At 39.1% G+C, this 26,781-nt stretch overlaps 1 protein-coding gene across 1 annotated transcript in view; it reads left to right on the top strand.

Annotated features, from left to right (window-relative positions):
- The first annotated feature begins 1,732 nt into the window (after window positions 1–1,732).
- Window positions 1,733–26,781, top strand: part of abcc9 (ATP-binding cassette, sub-family C (CFTR/MRP), member 9) — a 50,940-nt gene continuing 25,891 nt past the window's right edge. Inside the window, exons 1-19 of the mRNA XM_087175040.1 lie at window positions 1,733–1,927; window positions 4,189–4,374; window positions 6,697–6,838; window positions 7,069–7,190; window positions 7,522–7,688; window positions 7,892–7,993; window positions 8,198–8,338; window positions 8,436–8,633; window positions 10,828–10,992; window positions 11,640–11,795; window positions 11,898–12,032; window positions 12,137–12,299; window positions 12,609–12,649; window positions 12,753–12,895; window positions 13,209–13,317; window positions 15,981–16,088; window positions 20,557–20,629; window positions 22,468–22,573; window positions 24,423–24,461. Coding sequence (XP_087031166.1) covers window positions 4,227–4,374; window positions 6,697–6,838; window positions 7,069–7,190; window positions 7,522–7,688; window positions 7,892–7,993; window positions 8,198–8,338; window positions 8,436–8,633; window positions 10,828–10,992; window positions 11,640–11,795; window positions 11,898–12,032; window positions 12,137–12,299; window positions 12,609–12,649; window positions 12,753–12,895; window positions 13,209–13,317; window positions 15,981–16,088; window positions 20,557–20,629; window positions 22,468–22,573; window positions 24,423–24,461 — 2,258 coding nt within the window. The 5' untranslated portion in view covers window positions 1,733–1,927; window positions 4,189–4,226. The remainder of the gene's footprint in view (window positions 1,928–4,188; window positions 4,375–6,696; window positions 6,839–7,068; window positions 7,191–7,521; window positions 7,689–7,891; window positions 7,994–8,197; window positions 8,339–8,435; window positions 8,634–10,827; window positions 10,993–11,639; window positions 11,796–11,897; window positions 12,033–12,136; window positions 12,300–12,608; window positions 12,650–12,752; window positions 12,896–13,208; window positions 13,318–15,980; window positions 16,089–20,556; window positions 20,630–22,467; window positions 22,574–24,422; window positions 24,462–26,781) is intronic.

Genomic DNA, 26,781 nt, shown 5'->3' with positions numbered 1-26,781 from the left:
GGAATGTATTTCAATAGAAAGTATTTATCAAGAGGAGATAAATCTTCATTTCGGCATTCATATAATCCACCAAGTTTATTTATTAAAGCAAAATATGAGCTTGATTCACGCTGGGCTCCCTTGCGGTTCACGATGTATTAGCGTGCTTCTGGTGGAAGGGGGTTGTGGGACTTACAGACGGGGCAGTTCAAAACATTAGAAGTTTTAAAAAGATGCGTCTTCCTACATTATTTTTATTCTTGCCGAATGTGAGAGTGGATCCGACTGACTTGGAAAAATACATTAAGTTACCTTTCGTTAATATTGATATTTGATTATATGTGAAAAAACATTAAATTGAATAATTTCTGAATTGAGTTTTGTTCATGTCAAAGGGAGATGACTGAATCACATTATGCTGCGCTATATGTGAAAGGCACCGGCTTCATTTACCATTTACCTTTTAATATTCTTGTGATAACACAGTGCAGGAATTGCACCTTATTGTTCTGGATTGTGCTTCTTACATAAATACAGTCGACAGCAAGGGATTGTTCGCTTCAGTGGGCTCTGACCGTATCCAAGGTCTTCTCCCCCGATGCGTTTTAATGCCAAGCAAATTGTGTCACGAGTGAATCCTGCATCCTCTCTGATTCAGCGAGGGTTTGGATTATGCATGATTTCACAGCAGCTGTGCATTCACCCAGTCCAAATCATATTCTGAGACTGTAAACAATTATAAATATTATTGCATATGCTTATGTAAAAACGTTATTTTTGTATTCTCTTAAAGGTAGTTAAATAGTGCATAATATTTCTAGGGTGTTAAAAAAAAACATTCATGACTAAATATAGTCACTTGGAGATTTGTGGCTTTATAAATATTTAAGAGCGCTCTCTTATTTTGTGCTTTTATTTAATTTATTTCCTAATTAATTTAATGCTAAAAGAAAAAAAAAATCTGTTCTGGTATTCCCAGCACAACTGACTGGAAACATTTTTTTTTTTTTACAGTGGTCTAATGTTTTTAAAAATATATCCAAACACCAGCAACAGCATGGCTTTGTTGTGCTGCAGAGGTTGAATCCCGTTCTTAGACCTGCAAATGATAAATTATCAGACTTTATGCCAAAACTGTAACCAGATGAGGAGATATTACTTAAGTTGCAGGTTTGTAAACTGTGTGAAACCTACATGTCAGTAGGCTGTTGAAGAAGCAGCCCATAATAAACCCCCCTCTCACCGCTAAACTGGTTCAAGTTTGGAAATCTGATAGGAGGGAAAGTTGGATCAAGTTCTCTGAAATCACGTAAACGTATAGAGGAATTTACGAAGTGTATACCTTCAAAATAAAAGCAGCTTTTGTCACCAGAGGAGAAATACTGTTCTCTGGGAAAATTGATGAACATATAGTAGTAGCAAAGGTCAACAGGGAAAAATATAATGTAGAGTAATTCAATAATTGATTTTGGAACGATGAAAATTATAATACAAGCTGTGATCTGCAGTGTTTGAAAGTTTGTAATGTTTTCATATTCCTTGGAGACATAGCAGCATGTCATAGTCGTTTCACGGACAACACATAGTTTTCATTCTTTATTATGCATTGTTCCTAAGCTGCGAGTAAAAGAAATCAGATTGATTCTCTTTCTTCTGTGTTTTAGTCATTGAGTGTCTTATTTTGGAAGGCTACAACCGGAAGCGTTGTGTCGTACTCGGTGCAGCCTGACGCCGCTGGCAGACACAGGCAGCAGTATGCGGAGCAGCTGATGCTCTTACTGGGCTAAAAATAATCAACTTTTTTCTCTCCGACTCTCACTGTTAATTGTTTCTTTTCCTCTTTTTCTTTCCCTCTATCTGTTTTCGACTGTTTTTTTTTATTTTTTTAAACCCCCCCCGGGCATCACGAATGAACCGCTGTCAGTGAGGATAATTACTTTTCTCTGAGGTAAGAGACGTTTGGTGTTTTAATATTAGCCGAAAGTCGTCTTTCTCATTTAACTAGCTTAACTTAACGACTCTGTTGAACTTCACTGGTGTGTAAATTAGCTTTGGTATGTTATTTGGAGCCATGTTTAGCTCTTTGAAAAGATTTGGTTCGGTTAATGGGGCTGTAGTCCAATGCAGGTGTTGTTTTTGGTTAAAGGTGAAACGTAATTTACATACATTTGTATAAATTAGCACCATATTTTTGGTGTCAACTGTCCAGACTAACGGCTGCGCCTGTTTGGAGCCAAATTTCTGTTTTCATAGTTTCCACAACGAAGTTACATTTTTTTATGTGCTATATTAATATGCTCAATAAATCACTGGTTAACGGGCGTTTACATGGGAAAGCTTCAGCTCTGGCATTTATTGTATATTCTTAAGTTTTCATTTTTGGACAAGAACAGTCGGAACTTAAATAGAAACATTAATATTGTTTTTTCACCATCTGCCTTTATGCTCAGTTTATTAAATTAGTTATTATTTTTCTACAGTATGGCACCAAATCACACGGTGCATAACTTGATCCAAACAAAGATGGCCGCCAGATGCAGCCGTTTGACCGTCTTTGTTTTTTTGTTTTTTTCCAGAAAATTCCCACATTCCTGAAATGTAATAATATAAGTTATAGTAAATCTTATATGACGGAAATATTCAGTGAACTCTATGACTTCTGAATTTGGATGTACACCTCTTGTTCTTTTTCCTCAAACCGAGGAAGTGGCAGATCCTTTCCCAGAGTGAACGTCTCTTCTTTAGGCTCTGGCTCCAGTTTTAGGGCCTCAGAAAGTGTGAACAACTCCTCCGCCTCCTCCTGCTCCTACAGCTGGGCATTTTTTGCCTGGAGGGCCTGAACCTTAACTTTGGTGACAAACTCAAGGTTGGTTGAGGTCAGTTCTTCCAATCTTGCTTTTAGGCTCTCCACTTCCTGATGGAGGGCATCTTTCTCCATCCTCAGCCCCTGGATCACCTGCTTTCCGGCGTTGGACTCTTCCTCTTCTTTGAGCTGCTGCTAATGGATTTCCTTATGTTGGCGCAGCTTTCAGCGGCTCTTTTGTTCCTGTGTTCAAAGATTTCTTTCGCTCAGTTTTGCATGTCACTTGTTGTACGGTCTGAACATAAATTACCTGCTGATGTCATAGAATGATAGTTTAATAGTCAGAGGAATAGTCCAAAGTTGTTCCATAGTTGTGGTTCCACCTTGGTTACCTTGGTTACTGTCATGGAGGAAATACAAAAAATTTCACAGTCGACACTGCACTTCCAAGTTTGAAGGTGATCGTATGAGCGGTTGTCGAGAAAATCATAAGAAAAGACAGACAGAGAGAGATCCCTCCATTTATAATTAGATCAATCAACTAATTATTGCAGCTCTAATCAAGTCAGTACAGTAGAGTGAGTTACATTACTCTGTTTTGCTATAGTGCTAATGCTTTTGTTGTTTACATAAAAAATGTGACACATGAGGGCAATTTTCAAATCACAGGTGTAATTTCTGTTATAACATAAACTATTAACGTTTTATTAAGCTGTAAGAAGTGGGAGAATCTTTCAGTGACTGTTGGTACTTACTTATAGCTAATTAATGCCAATTTTGTGAGTTTGCTAAACTACAATATGACAACTTTAGCTGTTGACTGGTTGATATACTCTCTTCAAGCAGGTGTTTATGCTCAGCCAATTATGGCTTCAGCACTCTGATGATGTTTGAAGATATAGTCTGTGTTTTTTTTTCTGCTGTAGAGTGGTGAGTCATTGCACAAGTAACTCCATCGATCAATATTTTATGAACTGAGCTCATCTTAAAAAGTTTTTATCAGGACGGCTGATAAACGGCAGCTCATCCTGTTAGTCTGTGAAGCTGACGTCAGCTCTGATCTCTAAGCAGTTAAATAAAGAACAACCTGAGTGTCCTCATGGCCTCATGATTATTTGTAATAACATTCCCAACGTGTGGCCTTTCCAGCACTTACATTCGTTTAACATTAAAACAGTGCCCCTGAAATATCTCTCGTGCTTCACATTGGAGTGCATCTGTGTTTCTGTGTAAGTGTGTGTGCACTTGAATGTGTGACATACCACAAACATGTTGGATCCATTCTCCAGAGGTCGAGCCAAAGCACTGTTGTTGACCCAGACAGCCAACGCTTTAAGGATCATAGAGAAACATTATATAAAACACAGTACAGTACATATTCACCTATTTTGGCATCTTTTTCACAGACTGACTCGAGGCTTGTGTGGAGCAGTTGGGTGGTGGCATGGCCTTGTCGTTTTGCGGCAACGACAAACGTATGAATGCCTACAGCGTGGAAGAGGGCGTGCTGAACAATGGCTGCTTTGTGGACGCTCTCAACCTGGTCCCCCATGTCTTCCTACTCTTCATTACCTTCCCCATCCTCTTCATCGGTAGGTGATCTTAAACCCCCCCCACTTCTAAACATCTTCAGGAGAAGTGCTGGGTATTGTGGAACAAAATAATCTAGATTGAGTACACAAAAGAGTCCCAAGTGGTTCATCCTGTGTTATGTGTGTTCTGACAGATGTGTAAGTGTTTCCTGCTTAAGCCTCTAAGAGCCTCACCTTTTCTGCTGGACAGTCTCAGAAGTCGGTGCAGCTGTCAGGATGTAACTAATCCAGTGAGGATTAGTGAAGCACAGTCACACAGACAGTTTGATCTTTGTTTTGATCGTCTAGTGCAAGTGATTATTGGACACTCATTGTCGTGAACATGCTTTTTTTTTTTTTTTTACTGTGACTGACCAGGGTGAACCAGCCCCAGTGCATGCTGGGATAGACTGCAGCCCCATGTGACCCTGTGTAGGATAAGAGGTTTTGAATAGATGGATAAGTAGATGACGTGATTGAGCGGTGTTATGCACGAAGTTAAATTAATGTCAAATTAAGACACTTCATCATATTGATGCATGTCAAACTAAAATCAACATCACCATAAAACTCCAAATTAATTTGCCCAAAAAGACACAAGACACACTGTTGAGACAGGCTGTGTTTCTAATTATTAATATAGTTGGAAATGTCAATGGACTTTTAAATGAGGTTTTCTCACCTCTGGAACAAAACCCAGAAGTTTTCTCTCTATTGTATATCAGTTAGTTTAACATAGTTATATACAAATGTTGATATCTGAATCTAAATGAATTTGATAAGGGATTCAGACTTGATAAAATGTTGTCAAACCTCGACCCTCGTGATCAGAAAGAAACAGCTCAGTCACGCAGACGTGAACGACTCCCTGTCATCTGGCCACTACAGCAGATGTGTCAGTGATACACTGCCAACAACACCACACCCCCCAACTTAACACACATATGCACACACGCGCGCGCGCACACACACACACACACACACACACACACACACACACACACTTTAAGGCACTTCCTTGTCACTAGTGTGAACATTAAGCAGCTTTGAAGAGCAGTTAAGATGGGATTAGAGCAACTTGTCAGTGATCCACTGGCGGCTGGACATTTTCTGCAGGAAACGGTAAAACAAACAGTAAAATAAACTGCAGTAAACACACAGTGATTCTAAAGAAAGAATACTGATAATATAACAGTATGTTGAGGGGGTAGGTTTGCACTTATTATCTTTTACTGAAGGCATGGTTTGGTATTTTGTGTGTGTGTGTGTGTATTTGTGTGTGTGGGGTAATAGTAGTAGTTTATGGGAATCCTTCTGACCAGGAGCCCTCGGCCTGCTCCCCAAGGACTGACTAATTGATGCTTCCTGGTTCTGAGTTTTTATGGTCTCAATCCCCTGAGCCTCCAAATGGCTGCAGTCCATTTTGTTAAGAGTAGAACAAAAACTAATAAGAAACTATGTCATCAATGTCAGCACAAGTAAAACCCCACGTTAGTGGCCCATAGTATCACCCATTTTAACCAATAAACTGGATGATAGTTTCTGCAATGATCAGTTGATTGACCGATAAGACAGAGAATGAATTAGCAAGTATTTTGATAATTGATAAATCATTTAAATGGATTTTCATGCCAAACTTTGATTGACATTGTCACTGTTCGCTGATGGTTTTTATACCAAATGATTAATCAAGACATATATTGTTGTTATAATTAGAGGATATTCTTAGTTTTTGTGAGAGTTTTATTTTCCGAATGGTTGGAATATTATCATTTTTAAATTTTTCTGCCCTGTCAAAGACATAACTCTGAACTGGTGGAAGTTTTGAAATGAAAGTGACCACAATTTGTGACCACGTATTGCCCATTCATTTCCAATCATGTACATTATATTATGTTACTATTCATTGTCCACCAGTTTTCTTGAGATTTTAAATGAGATTCAATGAGAAATTGAGATTATTTCAAAACAGTACCAGGTCTTCTAACAGTGGATAAATATTAAATATTTGTAATCAGTGATGTTTGGGGTTGTATAGGTTTACATTTTCTATTATGCTCACTGTATTATTGTGTTATGTCTGTGAATTCAGAAGAAATGGTAGAAAAAAAACTTTGTCTCTGAAGTCTGATTGTAACACGACAGTGACATGACATCAGTGTCAAATGCTATGGCAACAGTAGTGCCTCAAAATCTGATATAGCTCATAACTTAATTTACAAGCCAATAATTTTACCACCATTTTTTGTTCCTACCTTCCTCTCCGAGTTTTATACAGGTTCAGTGTAGTTCAGATTCATCATCGCTTTCTTCTCTCTCTTTCTGTCTCGGCCTGTCTGTCAGGTTGGGGAAGTCAAAGCTCTAAGGTCCAGATCCATCACAACACATGGCTTCATTTCCCCGGCCACAACCTGAGGTGGATCCTCACCTTCTCCCTGCTGTTTGTCCATGTCTGCGAGTTTGCAGAAGGCATCGTCTCCAGCAAGTGAGGCCCCAGAAAGACATTGTGTAAAAATACGTCATCGCACAAAACACTGCTTTTGTTTCTGTTGTCTTGAGCAAAGTTAAATGAATAAAGTCAGTGAAATTGGTGCTGTTGAAATGTAAGAGAATAAAAATATTCCTACTTTTTTTTTTTTTTTTATAATGAAAATGGGCTGCCCCAATTAATGCTGCATTCATGTGGTATTTTTTTGTTTTCGCCCCTCGCTGTAGGACGATGGGAACGAATCACCTCCATCTCTACATGCCAGCATTCATGGGTTTTGTAGCAGCAACAACATCAGTGGTTTATTACCACAACATAGAGACATCCAACTTTCCCAAACTGCTGCTTGGTAAGTCTCAACACTGAGGGCGGAGGGCTGGTTCATCTTTTATCTATCCTTGAAAAGCTGTCTGTGTACACAACTCCCAGCTTTTTAAACAGTTGCATCGCACTCCCAGAACACTGTTTGGACTCATGATGGGGGAGTTTATCAGATTTCACTGAGTAAAATCAATGGAGTTGCCTTTTAATCTATAGTAGAAACAGTGACACTCAAGCAAGAAGTAAAAGTGGCCACAGAACAGCCCTCGCATCACCAGCACTGTTTCAGGTGTTAAAAGTATTTATATACTATTATTCTTTTAAATTACACTATTGTAATAACTTCTTTCCCTTCATAGTTCTTTTCATTTACTGGGTGTTGGCGTTCATCACAAAGTCCATTAAGCTTTGGAAGTACGCAGAGTACAGCGTCGGACCACGGTACCTGAGGTTCTGTATCACAGCCATGTTAGTGATCCTGTATGGACTACTAATGGCTGTGGAGATCAACGTCATACGAGTCAGAGTGAGTGACCATGTTTCATACAATCAGTATCTAAATAACCTCTAATGTGTCATGTGTGTAGGTGAACCAGGAAGAAACCCACACACATCTGCCACTGGTGTTTGGAAAAGTGTTTTGGTGGTTATGTCTCTCAATATGAGGCAAAGACATTGTTAACTGTCCATACGTTAATTTTTCTTACATCTTCTTGTGTCTCCCTGTAGAAATACGTATTCTTCGCCAATCCTCAGAAGGTGAAGCCACCAGAAGATTTACAGGATTTGGGGGTTCGCTTCCTGCAGCCGTTTGTAAACCTGCTCTCCAAGGTAGACGCAAACACACTGTCATATTTATGGATTTTAAGCATTTAGTTTCACAACATTTTTTGAGCCCAACAGCCTCGAAGAATGTTGGTTAGAAATCAAAGTGCCTCAGCTTCAGCTCAGATTTTAATATCATTTAACAGCCAAACTTGATGTTTATGTCTGATAATAATAATTGGGTGTTACAAATTGTTGGCACATTTGTAGGCAACATATTGGTGGATGAATCCTCTCATCATGGGAGCCCATAAAAGGCCCATAGAGCTGAAGAAGATCGGCAAGCTGCCCATCGCCATGAGAGCCCTCACCAACTACCTGCGGCTCAAAGACGCCTACGAGGATCAGAGGGTGAGCAGACGGAGGCCTTTTCCTCACTTAACCCTAATGCATAATTACATACAAGAAGAAACACAAACTTCTCTCCATCATCTTTCTCTCTACACAGACACCGGAGGACCCGGACCGAGCGCCGTCTATCTGGCGCTCCATGTATCGAGCTTTTGGACGTCCCATCCTGCTCAGCAGCACCTTCCGTTACCTGGCGGACCTGCTGGGCTTCGCTGGGCCGCTCTGCATCTCTGGTATTGTGAAGTACCTGAAGGTGGATAATGGCACTGCCACAGCTGACGACAACGCGGATGGTGTATGTACTGAATGAGCCTATGTGAGCCAGAGAGTGCATGTGTATGTGAGGTAGATTGTGACCTACATTATGTGAACTGTACAGAGACTACCACACGTGGCTCCAGTATATGCAGTAGGGGTATATCCCTGTGAGATATAAAATTACTGCTTAGACTCGAAAACTGGTGCAGAAACCGATGGACCTGCTTCCATAAGAGTATGACGTTTGAAAAGTCTGATGATCATAGACGACAGTGTGAAGAGGTAAACGTCATCCATTTCCCTTCAGAGACATCACTCTGGTCGAGTGTTTACAGAAGATCATTTTATTAAAGGTTAAGTGCAAATTAGTGAAACATCATGGGTCGTCCTCACTTGATGAATGACTCACTCCCAGTGTGATGTTACTGAGGCGTTGGTCGCAGTCATCATGTCACCACCAGAGTGTGTTTGTGTGTGTGTGTGTGTGACTGCATGTCTAAGTGTGTGAAGGAGGCTGTATCTGATGTGATAATATGTCTGTAATGTCATAATGTGCAGGTGCTGAAATGACATTACGCATGCACACAAACACACACACTCTTGTAGTTTTACACATGACAACAACCTACCTAACGCAGCCTTTACCCTAATCCTCACTGCTGTAATCCTAACTTGAACCTTAACCCTTAAATCAAGTTTAAATCCTCTGATATTAGAGGGTTTAAACCAAAATGTCCTCACTTTCTGAGAATTCATTTAATTTCCCAAAAATGTTTTCACTTTCTAAGAATCTCCTCACTTTCCAAAAACATGATCTCAGGTCTAAACCTCATAAACAAAGCAGTCCAAGAAAACAAATGCAGGGTTTTGTAGATGTAACATCAGAAAATATGGGACAGTTTTGGATTTATATTAAGTTTGATAGTAGTGTAACGGTGTTATGTTAATCATTGTTTGCTATCATGACTTAAATCAATGCTTGTATTTTACCATCTTTTATTTTTGCAAAACTACGAGTATTTGCAACCTACTGAGCAAACAGTATATTTCGCTAAGCTTCCAAAAAAAAAACACGTATCTCCACATTTGGTACTTTGACTTTCCTTTATGTTTCGTTAAAATTTTCCCTCTATATTTTCTTCGCTCATGAAAAGTTAATGTTTTTGGAGATACATCTTTTTCACAGGACATTGATGGTGTGTAAAATGTAGAAAACAATGATTATTTTTTGCCACAGTATAAAACAACAAGTTATTGCAACAAATTAAGATCATTTTCTTTTCTTTTTTTGATTAATTATTAAATACGTAGTGTATAAAATGTCAGAAAATCTGTAATCAAATGTGAGTCATGTCTAAAAACAGCCATCACTGTTTCTCATGATGATATGATATATGATATAACAAGAGAAAAGCGGAAAACCTCACTTCTTTGAACACGGAAAAAGCAAATGGCACTTTCAATAAAAGATAGAAATAATAATAAATTAACAAATAATTTTAGCACCACATTTAATATCTTTACAAAGTCGTCATTCCAGATTTTTCAGGCTCTGCACCAGTTGTCATAAATTGATCTCGTCCGGACCAACCTGGCTACTACTACGATACAATAATACAAAACACTAGCATCTGCCCATGACAGAGGGTGCACCAGAGAGAGAGAACACAGACACTTGTACTGACGGTCCATTTGGCGAGAGAAGAGACGCTGGCACAGCTGATCACAAACATCGACTCGTCTTTAATCCGTGCCAGCTTCTTCCAAAGGTCGTAATGCAGACGGGGCTGGTGGGAGAGGCAGAACAGATGCTTTTATAATGACAGAGTATTTTCATTCAGTCCATTTGGCTGAATGTTGTTATAGTCGATGTTGGATGTGAGCTGTTGTCAGATCCGTGCCTGCCTGTTAAAGTGGGTGTAATGGGCAGTGGAGATAGAGCAGAGCACGGCTGCATTTCTGAGTGGCATGGAAAATTCCCCACTCACCTCACACTCTGTCTCAGGTTAATACAGAGGGAAGGACTGCTGAGCATCAGGCTGAGCTTTTTGATACCACGGTGTGTTTCTCCCTGTCTGTACATGGAAGAGAAAAGATGAGACACATCTGATGCACGTTCATGTTCCAGTGGTCAAATGATAAATCACCTCTGACCTTACTGTGTGCAACCTGCAAAGCAGAAATTAACTTATTTTTTAACTTTAATGGGTTTTCTGTGTGTTCTCTTGTAGGGGACTTACTTTGGCGTCCACTTCATGTCTTCTTCTAAGCTGCTGCAGAACACCTCAGTCCTTGCCGTCCTCCTCTTCCTGGCTTTAATCCTGCAGAGGACCTTCTTACAGGCTTCCTACTACGTTACCATAGAAACCGGCATCAACCTGCGGGGAGCCCTGCTGGTGAGTGAAACATCAGCATGGAAAATTAAGTTTAGACGTTTTGTTTCCGTGCTGAGGTGTTGCTTTGAAAAGTTCTACATGAGGGATCTCTGGTCGCAGCAACTCAATAATATTCTCATATAAACATTATCCACCTGATCGTTTTAAATGCTGATGGAGCAGCCAGTCAGTTCTGAACACAAACATCATGAATCTCCCTGTTCAGAGGGGAAATGTCACTAAAACAAAGGTTAAAAGTGTTTCTGCAAAATTCACTTGTGTAAACCATAAATTCAGACAGATGAATCACTTAGTGGGATAAAGCCTCAGGCATTTAGACCGTTTGACTCTAATTCTCTGTTAAACCCTGTGATACTACTGCTACTACTGAATATAGTCATGAAAACCTGTGTGTCGTGTGCTGCGTTCGAGTCAGCTCAGGTCAGATCCTCCCACTGACAACAATGTTTCACTATGATTATATTTTAACCCAAACACAGCAGACAGGTAACACAAGCTGACTTATACATGCACTCTTCTTTAATTATTCTTCGTTTAGACTAGACAGATTTAAATTATAATTTTATTTTAATTTCAGGATGTATTTTACTGTCATGTTAACATGAAGTGTGATTATATTGTGTTCTCATATCTGTTTCATTGTTCAGGCCATGATTTACAATAAGATCCTGCATCTGTCCACCTCCAACATGTCAATGGGGGAGATGACTCTGGGGCAGATCAACAACCTGGTCGCCATAGAGACCAACCAACTGATGTGGTTCCTCTTCCTCTGTCCCAACCTGTGGGCCATGCCGGTGCAGGTAGGTGCGCCTCCATGCATCACTGGCTACACTGCATGTCAGTGTCACAAATACATATGCATAATTTCTTTTACTGTGATTTAGTGATGATTTTCTTTGCAGATTGTGATGGGAGTGATCCTGCTGTACTATTTACTGGGCTGGAGCGCCCTGGTTGGAGCATCTGTCATCGTCCTGCTGGCTCCGCTCCAGTACCTAATAGCTACAAAGCTGGCTGACACACAAAAAATCACACTAGTAGGCGCTGTACTAATGTTGTTTTACATCTTTTGGTAACTCTCTTGTCTTCTAACGTTGGTACAGATTAACACATCATCTTTATCTCCTGTTGTCTCCTTCAGGAACACTCCACAGATCGTCTGAAGAAGACCACAGAGATCTTAAAGGGCATAAAGCTGCTGAAGCTGTACGCCTGGGAGAACATCTTCTGTGACAGCGTGGAGGAGACCAGAAGCAAAGAGCTCACCAGCCTCAAGACCTTCGCGTTCTACACGTCTTTGTCAAGTAAGATGAAAACGAAGACAGGAGTTTAAATTACTTGCAGAAGACAAACTCAGCACTTTTAGTCAAAAATAACTGATCATTACAGTATCATTTTGTTTCAAATTATGTTAAAAATTATGTTAAAATCAAGTAAAATTAGCTGTTGACTTCCTGTCCAGTTGTTACACTTGTGAAACTTCAACATTTAATTCAGCTAAATCACATTCCTGCTAATCTTAAACCAATGCATTAAAACCTCTCTCTCTCTCTCTCTCTCTCTCTCTCTCTCTCTCTCTCTCTCTCTCTCTCTCTCTCTCTCTCTCTCTGAAGTTTTTATGAATGCTGCTATTCCCATTGCTGCCGTTCTTGCGGTAAGTCAAATTTGCCACTGTAAAAGGAAATCCTTTATATTCATGATTCTGTGTTACTGATCATGACAGAGATATGGTAAAAAATTTAAATCCTGTCTCGTAGACGTTCGTGATGCATCACTTCATCAATAAAACCGGTCCCACTCCCTCTGAGGCCTTCGCAGCTCTGGCCTTGTTCCACATCCTGGTCACCCCTCTCTTCCTGCTCTCCACTGTAGTCAGGTTTGCTGTGAAGGCTCTGGTCAGGTGAGTGTGAGAACTACTGTGCTTTATGTTGCATTTGCTCCTATTGTAAAGAGATTGAATTTTACTGCAGAGGCTGTATAGACTGACTGAGAGGGGGGTTGTGGACCTGACTAACTAAGGAAGACAAACTGGAGATGCTGTGTCACAAACTGGATGAGGTTCTGTCCTAAATTTAATTAAAGGAACATGGAAGAAACTTGACAGCAGCGAAGAGAAACTCTAACCTCCTGAGAGATTACTGGTATTGGTATCGTCACAATTACACTTATTCTTGGACTGTGTGTGCGTGTGTGTGTGTGTGTGTGTGTTACAGTGTCCAGAAGCTCGGAGAGTTTCTTCAGAGTGACGAAATTGGAGACGACAGCTGGAGAAATGGAGACATATCTGTTTCCTTGGAAGCTGGAAAAAAACACCTTGGGGCGGTGAGTCCATCTGATACCAGATCAATAAACAAAAAAAAAAGAAAATATAAATGATAACGATAAATTCGGCAAATGGCACATCAATTTTCATTTTATAACTAAATTGGGCCTGGAAAGTCCTGTCAAGCCGTGGGAGTTATCTGCTGATATCTGCAGAAACAATTTTAGACACAGCAGTAAACCCCTTATTATGTTCTTTAGATAGATGACAGACCAGGTGGTCGGTCCAAATTAAGGTGAGCCCACCTGCACCTTCACCTTGTGATTGCATTGTTAAAATATGTGAATTTAAATCTATCTTGTGTACTAACTCGCCCAAATTTAGTTTGTTTCCAATTCTAAGTAAATGTTTTAGACAAATTGGTTAAACTTGTGACTTTTTCAGAGAATGTTAAATCATACATGTCACTTTTCTGAAAGGAAAAGTATCTCTGCAACTAACTTGTTGATTATAATGTAGCTGATATTGAATAAAAAAAAAAACAGTGAAAATAAGATTAAAGGGAATTTTCCTTTAATTTATTATATTGAACATGAAATCAAACTTTCCTTCAAAAAGCAGCCGACATGTTGAACTGTTGAACATAACGTCAGTGGTTGAACCTGCTGCAGAGCTGTTTTTCTCCCTGTCGTCAGTTTAGGTCTGAAGCACATGCAGTTTACAGATGTCACGTTAAACGACACTTCTGGCTAATGAAGACCTTCAAACTGTGAAAAATCCAAACATTTATCCTGTATTTAAAACAGATGGTGTTAACAAAGCACGCCGAGGGTGCCAAGAAATCGCTTTAAGGTGATGAGTTTAACAGCCAGTTTCCCTGGGACAGGGTTTGGATCAGTTGCACTTTGCACATTCCTTCCATGTTACTCCAGGTAACTCGTGTCGTTTCCATTGTGCCGACAGGTTGCTTTAATAGGGTGTTTAGGGACAGGTTTTCGACAGGGAAATGTTGTGACGCACTGTGAAAAGCAGCAGAGCATCGAAACAAGAAAAAGGAAACTCTTCAGCATTATTAAAAAATTCTATAGAACTGCTTATCTAAGATTTAAGCCATAAAAACATCCAACTTTTGATAGAAAATCTGTGTTTTTGTGGCACAGTGAAGACAGAAACACATAAATAACAGATAAAACTTTCTTTAAACAAATCTTTTAAGCTTTACAAGAATAAAAAATTTACAAGTTGAGAAACATCCAACTCCTTTAGCTCAAAATAGATGCGGACTAAAACCACCTGCTCATGCAGATGTTTGCAACAGTCAAAGCATTCAAATGTTCAAATGTCAGTAAATTTCACAGGAATTTTTTTTGCAGGGTGTTCTGTGATTGGATGCTCACATTGCTGCAATGCAACACGATTCTATTTTTGAGCTGCAATCTCAAAAACCTCGTAAAGTGAATGGGGCTGACTGGATGAATATTTACAACATCAACATGTATAGTATATCATTTCTTAGTTATTTTTTATTTTCTCAGGACTAATTGTTTAAAAGGTTTGAAGGCCATGGTGGCGGGGGGGGGGGCATTGCCACCCAGTGAACTGCAGCCCAGACTCGAATCCGGTGTCTGTCTGTGGTTTCAGGCGACTGAGTCACATGGTGACTATTATGTTGCAGTGGGATTATCACTGTTTGTGTCTGAAATGGACAGTTGGACCACAGAGCAGAGTGACTCTTGAAAGGCATAATGGTTTTCAAAAACGACATATCATTGTTTATAATAGAATATCATTAAAAAATTATTATTCAGTAACTGATTTCAACTGTATAGTTATCCGGGCAATATAAAACTAACAGTAATAGTTTGTCATTATCGATATTATACTGCTCCACTTACCTTGAAAGCGCCATTTGCAGCTGTTTTAAGCAGCTGCATTAGCTTCCGTTCATGAAGCCATTACAAACTCAAAGTCGTAATTGTGTAGCTGGAAAAAATTTGAGCTAAGATAAGCAGCTAAGTGGCTACTGCTATGGTGCGGACTGCACTTTCCCTTGGATGATTAAATCAATCAAACAGTGAAGAAAGTAACGTGTCATCTCTTTTTCTGTATAACCTGATGTATCACTACTTGTTCCAACTACCTAGTCCATCCATTTAGAAGTGTAAATGTAACAGCACTGCTTTTCTGTACGCTGGAGTTTTCCAAAGATACTGCTCCTAATAACATTGTGTAATAAACAGCAAATGTCTTGGACTTCCACACTGCAGGCTGGAGCACTGTTGTGCTTGATAACTCGGCGAGGCCCAGTGATGATATTGTTATAGATATTCGAGGTCCTCAGGGGATGAACCCTGATGTCTTCAGTGGCCCCCTGATCTTTTCTTCAATCAATTCATCAAGTCTTGATGTTGGTGCAAATATCTATAATGTTGAGGGGCTGAGGACTTCACTTGAACTTGTACAGTATAGTTTATATGTATAGTGTGTCTGGATAATAAGAGCAGGATAATGTGGTAGCAGTGGGATTGAGTCCTTTGGGGCAACATCCTGAAGGTCTTTATCGGGGGGGAGGAGGAACCCCCGCACTTCTTCTTCTCCCCAAGGAACTGAAGCGGATGCAGGAAAGTCTTCAGTTTATTAGTTAATACTAACTTCAAATCTCTCCTTTTTGTCCCCCCTCACTCCCATCCCTCCCCTCGTCCTTTTTGATATCCCCCTCAAGACCAAAGCCATCAACAGGAAGCAGCCAATGCGTTACCAGATGGACAACTACGAGCAGCCGACCAGGCGTCAGATGAGACCCACGGAGACGGAGGATGTGGCTGTAAAGGTCAGGGTCAAAGTTCACACATTGAGGAATGACTGGTGAGGACAGAAAAATAGTATGAAGTCTCACAGACAACAAAGACATAACTACCAGTTAATGGTTTAGAAGGTTTTGGATCTTGTGAAGGATCCAGAAAAAAGTGTCCGTGGACTCGCCCCAGCAGTGACTGTGATCATGTCAGTAGCAGTGGAGAAGGATTAGGAAGGAACAGAATTAATGACTTTACAGGAGAAATTTCTTTATTCTGAGTTTTTCAAGTTTTAGAAGTGCTGTAAATCAGTTGGTTGTAGGTGTCAGAGGCAAAACCGGCTCTATAAAACTAGTCGAAAACTTTGTGTTGATGTCAGACTGACTGAAGTTCAAGAGGCTTTTCTGTGCGAGACACTGAGGTGTTTAAAGGCTGCACATTCAGGAGCAATGAACTCAGCTTTCCAGACGCTTGCTTGGCACTTTACAGTCTCCGCTCAGTGATAAAGTATAAAGACACCGTAGGGGATAGATAAGTTTAGTAACAGAGGAGTGGGATATCATTTGGATGGAGATGTTGAGAGGAGTGATCAACAGAAATACATTATTTTGAAGAATTAAGTAACAGAAGATATAAATGAGACTCATCATTTGTTACTGATTTTAAACAAAGAAAACCCACAGTTAATGTTCCACTGATAGCTGTAGTTTATAATAAACTATGTAAGAGAATTAATGTAAAAATACTCATTTATTTTTGCACCACCGACCCTCAAATTATATAAAAAACCCAAACCACACTGTGGTTGCATTTCAAGTTGTATTTTTAAACCCAATATTCACCCAGATTTTTACATGGGGGCGGCTGTGGCACAGGAAGGTCGTCTACTAATCAGTAGGTTGGTGGGTTCGATCCCTGGCTCCTCCACCTCGCGCCTTGGGCAAGATACTGAACCCCAGATTGCCTCTGATGGCTGTTCCATCAGTGTGTGTGTGTGTGTGTGTGTGTGGGTGTGGGTGTGGGTGTGGGTGTGGGTGTGGGTAAAGTGAGAAGTGCATATAAGTGCAGTCCATTTACCATTTCCATGTAATAGGTAATCTAATATGAGTTGCTGCTACTTTTATATTCTTTTGTTGACAGTTAAAAACAAAGTGTGCACTTGACAAACTGCACACCTAGAGGGTGGACAATATAATCAAAACACCATTTATTATTAATGATATTAGCTACCAGGAAACAGGCCAAGTCATGCTGGCAAGAGAATGAGTTTATCTGTTATATGTCAGCTTTAAAAAATGTCTGACAGCTGCTTTTTCAGATGTGTTTTGAATGAGAGGTAATAAGAGATTAACAAACTAAAGTCTTATTAAACATTTTGGATTTTGCCTGAAATGACAGTACAGAGAATATACAGATATTTCTGTATGTACTATGGTCAACACTCACACAAGCTGCTCACTATTATTATAATTATTCACTTATCTCTATCAACAGCTGTTGCATATCTTCAGTGTTTGTACTGTACATCTACGGGTCTTTTGCTGGTGTCTGCGATCGTACATGTGACGCGTGTTTACGTGTGTGTGTATCTGTGGATGTGTGCGTGGACTCAGGAAGTGTAGGATTCACACGAGAATCCATTGCCCCTGAAAGGGCCTTGTGAATTTGTCCAACATTTTCTCAGCCCCTCTGCGAGGGAAGGCTGCTCTTCCTGTCTCATCCCTGTGGAGTGACGCTACCGAGCGGACGTCGGGCCGTTAATTAACAAGAGAGAGAGAGAGAGAGAGAGAGAGAGACAGCACAGTGGAATACACTGTGAGTTTTCTCTGTAGGTCCTCATCAGTTAATCAAAATAAGTATTCAATAAGAAAATCTCCTCTCTTGTACATTACATGGACATAAGTATGTGGACACCCTGAGTTGAACAAAATGACAGGCATTAATATGCTGCTGTAACAGCCTCCGCTCTTCTGGGACAGCCTTTGGTTCATCCCAAAGGTGCTGGATGGGGTTGAGGTCAGAGTCGTGTTGAGGCTGGTCAAGTTCTTATGGAGCTAGTTTTGTGCAGGGGGCCAAATATAAACTAGGGCCACAAACGGTGGAAGAACACTATTGTCTAAAATAAGTCTGCTGTAGCAGTAAGATTTCCCTCTAAGGGGTCTATCGCGAACCAGGAAGAACAGTCCCAGACCAAAAGTACGTCAACAGTTGAGACCACATAATGTACTTTTTTTGCCACATAGTTTTGCAACCTTTTCTAATGTCATGTAAGTTCAGGGAGCTTAAATATCTCCCAACATGCATCTGTGTGATGTCTTGCATCCAACACAGGGTTAGATAAGGGTCCATTTTATGTGTTACATCCCAAATGCATCAATGTTTGAATTCACGCTGTGGTGCAAAAGTTGTGCAACTTCACACACACTGAATGAGATGTCCTTAGGTACAGACATAGCATTGATTATTGATAATACTGAGGATGTTTTGATTCACGGTTGTTGCCATAAAACCAGCAAGTCTTGAATTGATCTTTTCTCCTGTGTCACATAAACAGTAGCTTATAAGCACAACTGTTCGGGACCACTTCCTCTGGCCTCCTGCCTGGTGGATTGAATAATCTTTCAGTGACCCCACATTTCCTTATTTTCTTGTTTCACTCAGTCTCCCTCTCTCCTCCCCCGCTGTCCTTCTTTTTGATTTTATCTCTCTTTTCCTTTTTTTTTTTTTTACTTCATCCTTCCTTAGAAAAGTTTTGTCTCAGTAGCTACAAAATCAGTTTGTTATTTCCTGATGGGCAGATTTCACTGTGATGTTTTTTTTAAATCAGTAAATATAAGACAATCAGATAAAATAACCATCAAATCAATACTGTAATATAAATATCAGATGTCTGTTCTCAGAGATTTTCTAAATTTTAAGTTATGTTTGAAACATCTGACGAGATAATCTTGTGTCACCGTTTTCCCCGATGGTCCAAATCTCTAAAAACGGAACAGATAAATACGTTTTAAGTGAGTTCCTCTTAGATATTTGCTTACAAAGATGTTCCTGTCTGTGGATGTCTTTTGGGATCTGTGTCATGGGGAGAAGGGAAACAGTGGAGTCAAGGCCGGGGTGGGGGTGGGGGGTGGGGGTTGTCAGATAAAATAAACATGAAATAAACAAATAAATGCAGCAGATGGGAGGAATGTAAACAGAGTCCTAGCAGGAAGCAGGGTGATAGATCACTTGATGGGGTCTAGATACGAAGTTTTTGGAACATTAATTGTAGAAAATACTCATTTGGCTGGTTCACACAAAATGTTTTTTTATTTATTTTTATCATATATATTGCACGTGTTGCACGTATGTTGAGGGTGCTGGAATTTTGCGATCTTACTTTGCAGCCTTTGCTGCTAAAGGAAAACACCAAAAATAGGCCACAACAACTTTTATTTGCACCAACAATGGAGGCTAAAGATTTACATTTATTGTCACTGAGCATCGTTTTTTTATTTAGATTTTTTATTTGGAACAAAAGACTTAAAATAAATGCATACTTATACACTCAGGTTAACCCATCTGCACACAAATAAAAATAAAAATCTAATTAAAGCTAAAGAAAGAAACAGAAATTAACCATTACTATTACTATTTCCTATTAGAAAATTAAATATGGCATGAAAATCCCAGGTTGTTGTCCATGTTTAAGACAAAATCTTTATTTAGAATAGTCGTCATGATTTTACCGTTTGAGAAAAAGTTGGCAGAAATATCAGATCTGATGTTGATGGTCATTAATCAAAGTGTAGTTGCTGTCAAACGAGATAATAAAGTTGATTCATTCCTTCCTTTCGTTGACTTGCTTTATTGATCTGACAGCAGTTTGAAGGCAGATTTTTACTTCAAAGAAATCAAAGTAAACTTAATCTTTAGATCCCCGACGTTTTAAAAATGTTTTTGACGGACAGAAATAATTATTCAAAACAGAGTGTTTTTGTTTGAAAATCGAAATTTTGAAATGTACATTTACATTCAATCCACAGTGATGACCTTGAGCCTTCACATTCTCTTTGATGTCATTGTTTTGAACCTTAACACATTTAAATTAAGAAAAAGCACAGTGAACTCTCCAAACCTGAGAAACTCATGACAGGGCGACATTGGGTTTGGAGTCCCTCATACCATGAGCGCAGTGTGTGTTCCTGCTTGTGTAATGCAGCTATCTCAGCAGTGTTTACTGCAGTGAACTCACTGTTAGGGTTTCTTAAACTCTGGGTCAGGACATAAAATGGGTCATGAGCTTTACTCTGGCGGGTCCACGCATCACAAGGGAACAGCACGTAGTCGGTCATATGTTGCATAATGTGCAACATTAGGTGTAATACTTTTTGTACTATTTAGTTTAAGATGAAATAAATTAAATAATAAATAAATAAATACATTTAATTCAGGGCAAAGCCTCTGCGCTTTAGCAAGACATTTCTCTTCATCCCTCTGTTTTCTTTTTCTTTTTTTTCTTAGGTGAGTAATGGATTCTTCACCTGGGGAAGCAACCTGTCCACGTTGTCGGACATCAACATCCGCATCCCGACAGGTAGGACCAACCCATCCACCGCACGATGATACACTTATAGCCAAGCTTGCATTCACAATTTCATCAGAATTAAAAAAAAAAAACTAAAAAAAAACAAAACAATAAAAACACCAGGAGATCCTGAGAATTTGATATAAATAAATAAATAAGAATAATGACTTAATGCAGCCTAGAAAAAAAAACTGAAAACTTTCTGTCGCTAATGTGAATTGCCTGTTAAAGCAGATGTTGGTAACCATGACAATTAAGATTTCCCGTCTTTGTCCAACACAGTCAGATTGAATATGATTTATGACTATGTGATGCGTTTAATGCCAATGCCGTCTGTATCTTGTATATCTTATAAATATATACAGTATAAAGAGTCAGTCAGTTAGCACAAGCGTGACAAAACAACCCGGTCTGAGGTTGTATACTGGAGAAAAACTCTGATGTAATGTTAAAAACTTAATGAAAATAGCGTTGTGTTAGGGTAAAGTCAATAGTTGGATTAGAACATAATCACCGCTTCAATTCCCAACAGGAACTGACGTTGCTGTTTGCTCAGACAGCTGAGTGTTGTAATTTTAGAAGCACAACCATCCGTTCTCCTCTGGTGTTGCCCAGACGTTAAGGACCTTCAGTGTGGCTGCCAGAGTGTGTGTCATGTCACAGGAAAGTCCTCCGTATAATGTTTTTGATTGGAGTGTTATCTCTTTATCAAAGTATTCCTGCTGCTCATGAATCTGTGGCTACACCCTCTTTTATTGTTTCTTATTTCAGTTTTGAAAACTAGTTCTTCTAGGTTATAAGTCGCTGTAGATTTTGGGGTAATGTTCTTTATTCAGTCTCTAGTCTGTCAGCGGGTTAGAAGCTTAAATTCATCACACTGTGAGAAAGCTGTGATAAAAATGTGAATGAAACATGCAGACGTGCTGTCGGGGAAGTACACTATAACTTACACTAATGCTGCAGGCATGTCGCTGAAATACCAAGTGTCAGGAGACTAGGTCATTTTCAGGAGGCTGCCAACAGATGGGCCGTGTAGTATATCACACACACGCACACTTGTATCTTCCCCTGGGAAGTGACTTGCTTGCTATCCCTACTACTGAGACAAACAGGAATTGCTTGTTCTGCCAAGTGCTGGTGTAATTTAGTGTGTGTGTGTGTGTGTTTTTGTACTTCTATCTTTGTGCGAATTGTGAAGACATTTAGGCTGCTCTTTACTTCCTTGAGTTGAGTTTCTGTTTTAGCATTAGAACTTGGGTTTGGAATAAAGTCAGACTTGGATTAAGGGTTAGGTTTGGGCATGCAGCGCTGATGGTTAAATTTTAAGGGGATAATTAATTAATGAAGTCATTGGATGGATAGAATCTCAAGCTGGCAGTTTATTAGGAACACCTAGATAAATCCAATGCAGTCTAATACAACAGTCCTGCAGTAAATCCTCTTTCATTAGGGTTCTAATGTTCAGTTTGAGTTGGCGGTATTTCAGAGTGTATTGGTTTTTAAGAACCAACAGCTTGTGTGTCCATGTGAAGAGGAAAAAGGTTTTAAGTTTATTCATCTCATACTTGTATTTTTTATCAGCGAGGTTAAGTTTGGGGTTAAGGTTATCGGTTGTATTGTTGTAGCGGGGGGGGTGACTCAGCCTTTTCCGACCTCTGACCCCTCTTTTAGGTCTCAAAATTCTCACGACCTCGCCTGCATTTGTTAAGTGAATTTGAACACGCCATTGCTGCGTATTGTGTTTTTGAAAGCGTGCGCGGAAGTATGTACAAATGACGATATAATTACAATTGAGAATAAAGTAAAAATAAACGAATTATCCTCCTCAAACTTTTCTGTTTGTTCAGGTCAGCTGACAATGATTGTGGGCCAGGTGGGTTGTGGGAAATCTTCCTTGCTTCTGGCCATGCTCGGTGAGATGCAGACTATCGACGGAAGAGTCTACTGGAGCAAGTAAGACATCACAACAACACTGTACAGACAATTTCACTGGTGTTATTCAAAGCCTGTTGACGAAACTGGAATGGAAGAGCATGAATATGGTATAGCAGTAACAATTTTAAAAGTTATCTTCAAACATATTTTATTTCTACTGAGGCCTGTAGCTGTTTTAAAGCTACTCAGTCTCTTCATTACTGTGTGATATTGGCCACAATCCTTTTTATTTTTCAATACAGAGATACAATTATGACGTATCCTGTTCAGTATTCTGTGTTTGAGTTACACAGCTTTTATTTTCTTTTTCTGTCTATCAAATGATACTACCATCATTCTACCATATATTTACAGGTCCATGCAAACTGAAATATTATTTTAGATGTAAATAAAAATAGAATAGGGTGTACATTTTTATTTTGTTTATTTTTTTACGTTTGTATTTACAAGAATACACGTAGTCACATTGTACACGTTATCACATCACACCTCTTATTTACTCTCAGTAATTCCTTTATATTGAAGTGTTGAAATAACTATATAATAATAATACATTTATATTATGATGATACTTAAATGTTATCTTCTTTGTGCTCAGAATGAAGGAGAAATAGAAGAAAAAATAATCCGTCTATTAGCATCAGGTGTCTAGTTTTCAGTGTGATTTCATTTTCTACTCTGATGGTTTAATGAAATTAAATGTTTGGGTTATTGAATCCATCAACTTTGAAAAAGGGTTTTATTTATTAAATAAATGAGGGAAAACTCATTTTGAAGGAATTTTAACGTAACTGCTGTTCAATAGCTAACGCGTGGGGATATTAAATTATACTAAAGAGGCTTTTATTATGAAATTAACGTATCAGTGTCGTTATCATTATTCATGTCATTATCTCACTATTTGTTTGTCTGTTTCTATTGCAACAGACAAATTCTCTGTTTAAATAACCTACAATCTCACCAAAAATCATAAAATGACTAAATGTTTGTTAAAGTCACTGAATCAAAACTCTGATACGATCATATTATCACAGTGACTCACCCTGAAGGAAATCTGATCTTGATATTAATGAGTGGTCTAAACGGACTGCTACTATCAGTCTTCATTGCATTTTATTGCATTTACAGGTATTTAATTAGCCTGAAATTAGATCATACTTATTAGAAGACATTTATTCACCAGGATATTGATTGGTTCTCCAGGACAAACCAAATGTTATCGGATGCACCCCTGAAGTGACACAGCCAAAACAGGAAACTGTCAGTGAACTACAATTATTACAGTGTCGGAAAACACTGTAATCGCACAATTTTAGCTCATTTCTGGGATCTAACAAAGGAAAACACTGTTTGTTCACACACGGACACTCAAGTGATTTCTCAGATTCAATGCTAAAATTAGCTGCTACATCCTAATCTAATATTTCGTCAGTGAATTGTTAGCAGAAACTTGCTTTTGAAGTGCTGAGTGCCTGAAAACTGATCTGAATATTTTGAGGATTGAGAATTTGACACTGTAAAGCTGTTTTGGGGGTGTAAGCTGCCATTTTGTCTTGAAATAGTTTTAGAAACCTCTCAGCTCTCACAGGAAATCTGGAATTCGCTCCAGCATTTCGCCATATTCAGATTAAACAAAAGAAAAAAGAGATTGTAAACGTCAAGATTCATATCGAAATCATTTGAGAATCTGTGGCCAGCAGGGCTGCACACTAACCTATGCTGTGTGTCTGTGTGTGTGTGTGTGTGTGTGTGTGTGTGTGTGTGTGCACACCTGCGCCTCTGTTCATGTGACTGCATGTATACATGGATGTGTGTGTGAATGTGTGTGTGTCTGGTCTCTTTACCTCCTGCACTCTTGCCACATCAGACTGCCTGATTGTGAGATGATCCACGAGGGGAACATAAGGTACTTTGTCTCGGAACTCTTCTTTCTAAAACATAATCATTTACACAGACTCTAAACATTCACATGTAGGCTTTAACAGTTTATCTGACTTATCTTACCCAGAGTTGTTTATACAGAGTTTAATTACTTTAAGCTGCCAACAGTGAAGTGCAGAATTAAACCCTGAGAGAGATGAGAAAGTGTCAGAAACATCACAAACTTCACCTGCATTAACAGCTGTTTACTTACCAGTCGGGCCGAGAACCTTGTTCATTGTTGAGTTTACAAACCAAGAGGTTATAGTACGTCCTCTGAGCAGTTACTTCCTTAGGGCAGACTGGGCACTACAGTGACTCGGTATCAGAAAGTGACGAAATGAGCCGTAGCTAGCTGGGTAGCATGCTAACTTCAGTAGAACAAATGAAGGGATAAAAATAGAAGCAAAACAAGAGGTTGCTTTCCACCACTGGATACAGCTCTTGGCGAGTAAAAGAATGAGGTTTGATGCTGAACTCACAACGTTTTTCTAGACTGGTAAGTAAGCAGCTGTTAACGCTAACGCTAGCTATGTAGCAATAGCAAAAACTTACAAATCGCTCCTTTATTCATCTTCTCATTCCTCATGAAGATCATAAAGATAATTCTGACTTTACAGCTGTTTGCTCTAAATCTTGTTTCTTGTATAGGGCCACATAAACTCCTACTGAATATATATAATCCTTTAACCCTGGGCATCAGTATCAGACACGCACACACACACATACACACACACACACACCCTCGTGCTCATAAGACATGAGACATCATTGTCAAAGAAGCCACAAAACCTAATTATCGCAGACAGACAATGACTGCATCACTTACATGGCTCTTCTTCTCTGGGTGGGAAGGTTAATGTGATTAACAGTTGGCAGGCAACATCATGTCTTCATTGTCTGGGCTCTGGCATGAAAACATTTCTGTCTCTTCCTCTCTTTTTCTTTTTATGGTTCTTCGTTCCCTCTCTTTCTTCCACTTTCTTCTGTTTCCTGTTTCCATGTTCCCCTTGTGTGTCTCCCTCAGCAGAAAAGAATTGTGTTGTTGCTCGTAGCTTTTCTCTTTCTCTCTCTCTCTCTCTCTTTGACCTTTTGCCTTCCTGTCTTTTATTACTTATGTAACACACAACCACAAATATACACACATCTGATTGCAGTAGACCCACTCTAACACACTGACGTGATTTTGACAGTTGGTCAGAGACAGAGGAGTCTGACGAAGACATCAGGAGGTATACGCTCTTCTTCCTGTCTCCTACTTCCTGCTTCAGATCTGAAGTGACCCTTTGACCCCCTCATCCGCCTCTCCTCCTCGCCTTCTCTTGCTCTCATCTTTTTTCATTCCATTTTTCCCTCAGAAGAAAGTACTGTTTTACAATATACTCAAAAGGATTTCTTCCAGTTACTCGGGCTGCGTTGTTCTTGAACACATACATATAATCTGCATCTGTTGTTGTTAGTTTTTTTGTTTAGATAATAATACAAAATAGAAATGTAATATATTCTAATATACTGCAGCTTTCATACACAAAGGGCAACTCAACATGCTTTACAAAAAAAAATTAAAGAGCAGAAAAATTAAACAAAAGTTAAAACAGTAAAAATATTTCAAAATAAGAGGGACGCAAAAGAAGAAACAGTACAAAAAAGTTGTTTTGTTTTTAGTTTATACAGCATATTTGTTTATCTGTGTTTATCTCTGCAACACTGTTTGACATTTATACCTTGAAGCTACAAAGTTCAAGTAGTAGCAGTGGCTTGGTCTTTTGAAGATCTCCCATTCAGAGTTCCTGCTTCTATAAGTCTTTCTGCTGAAGCAACATGTTAATATGTATGTGTTCAGAAACAACGTCATCGGCCTTCAGATCGTACTATCTTCTGCTCATTGTGTTGAGATGATCATTTGTTTTGATCCTGGAGTGGTTTGTGCTTTTTATGCTGGGAGTCGAACAAAGAAACAAACTCAAACATGCTCTGATAATATAGATTTTTTATTTATTTATGCACACTCAGTATCTCTGTACATGGCCACAATGGCAGATTTAGCACTCTTAGTATTCTTTACAGCTTTAGTAAAATTTTTATGTAATAATACATAAATCAAGAGAATGTATACATTTCTCTTCCATGTCTGCATATATGATATTTGTGAAAATATAGTTTTTAAAAGGTGTTCATGTATTCTATGCTCTACATCCACACATTTACATTACCTTGTATGTTCGTAGTAGTTAGCTCAAATCCTTTTATAATAATGTCAACAAGTTGTATGACGTGTTTCGTGTCAAAGTGACAGAGGATCAGAC

Source organism: Seriola lalandi, unplaced genomic scaffold (genome assembly GCF_002814215.2).
Source record: "Seriola lalandi dorsalis isolate HSWRI2012SDOR001 ecotype SW California unplaced genomic scaffold, Sedor1 jcf7180002054409, whole genome shotgun sequence".
NCBI classification, from domain to species: Eukaryota; Metazoa; Chordata; class Actinopteri; order Carangiformes; family Carangidae; genus Seriola; species Seriola lalandi.
Note: the sequence above shows the minus strand (reverse complement) of the source record. Positions and strands in the feature narration are given on the sequence as shown.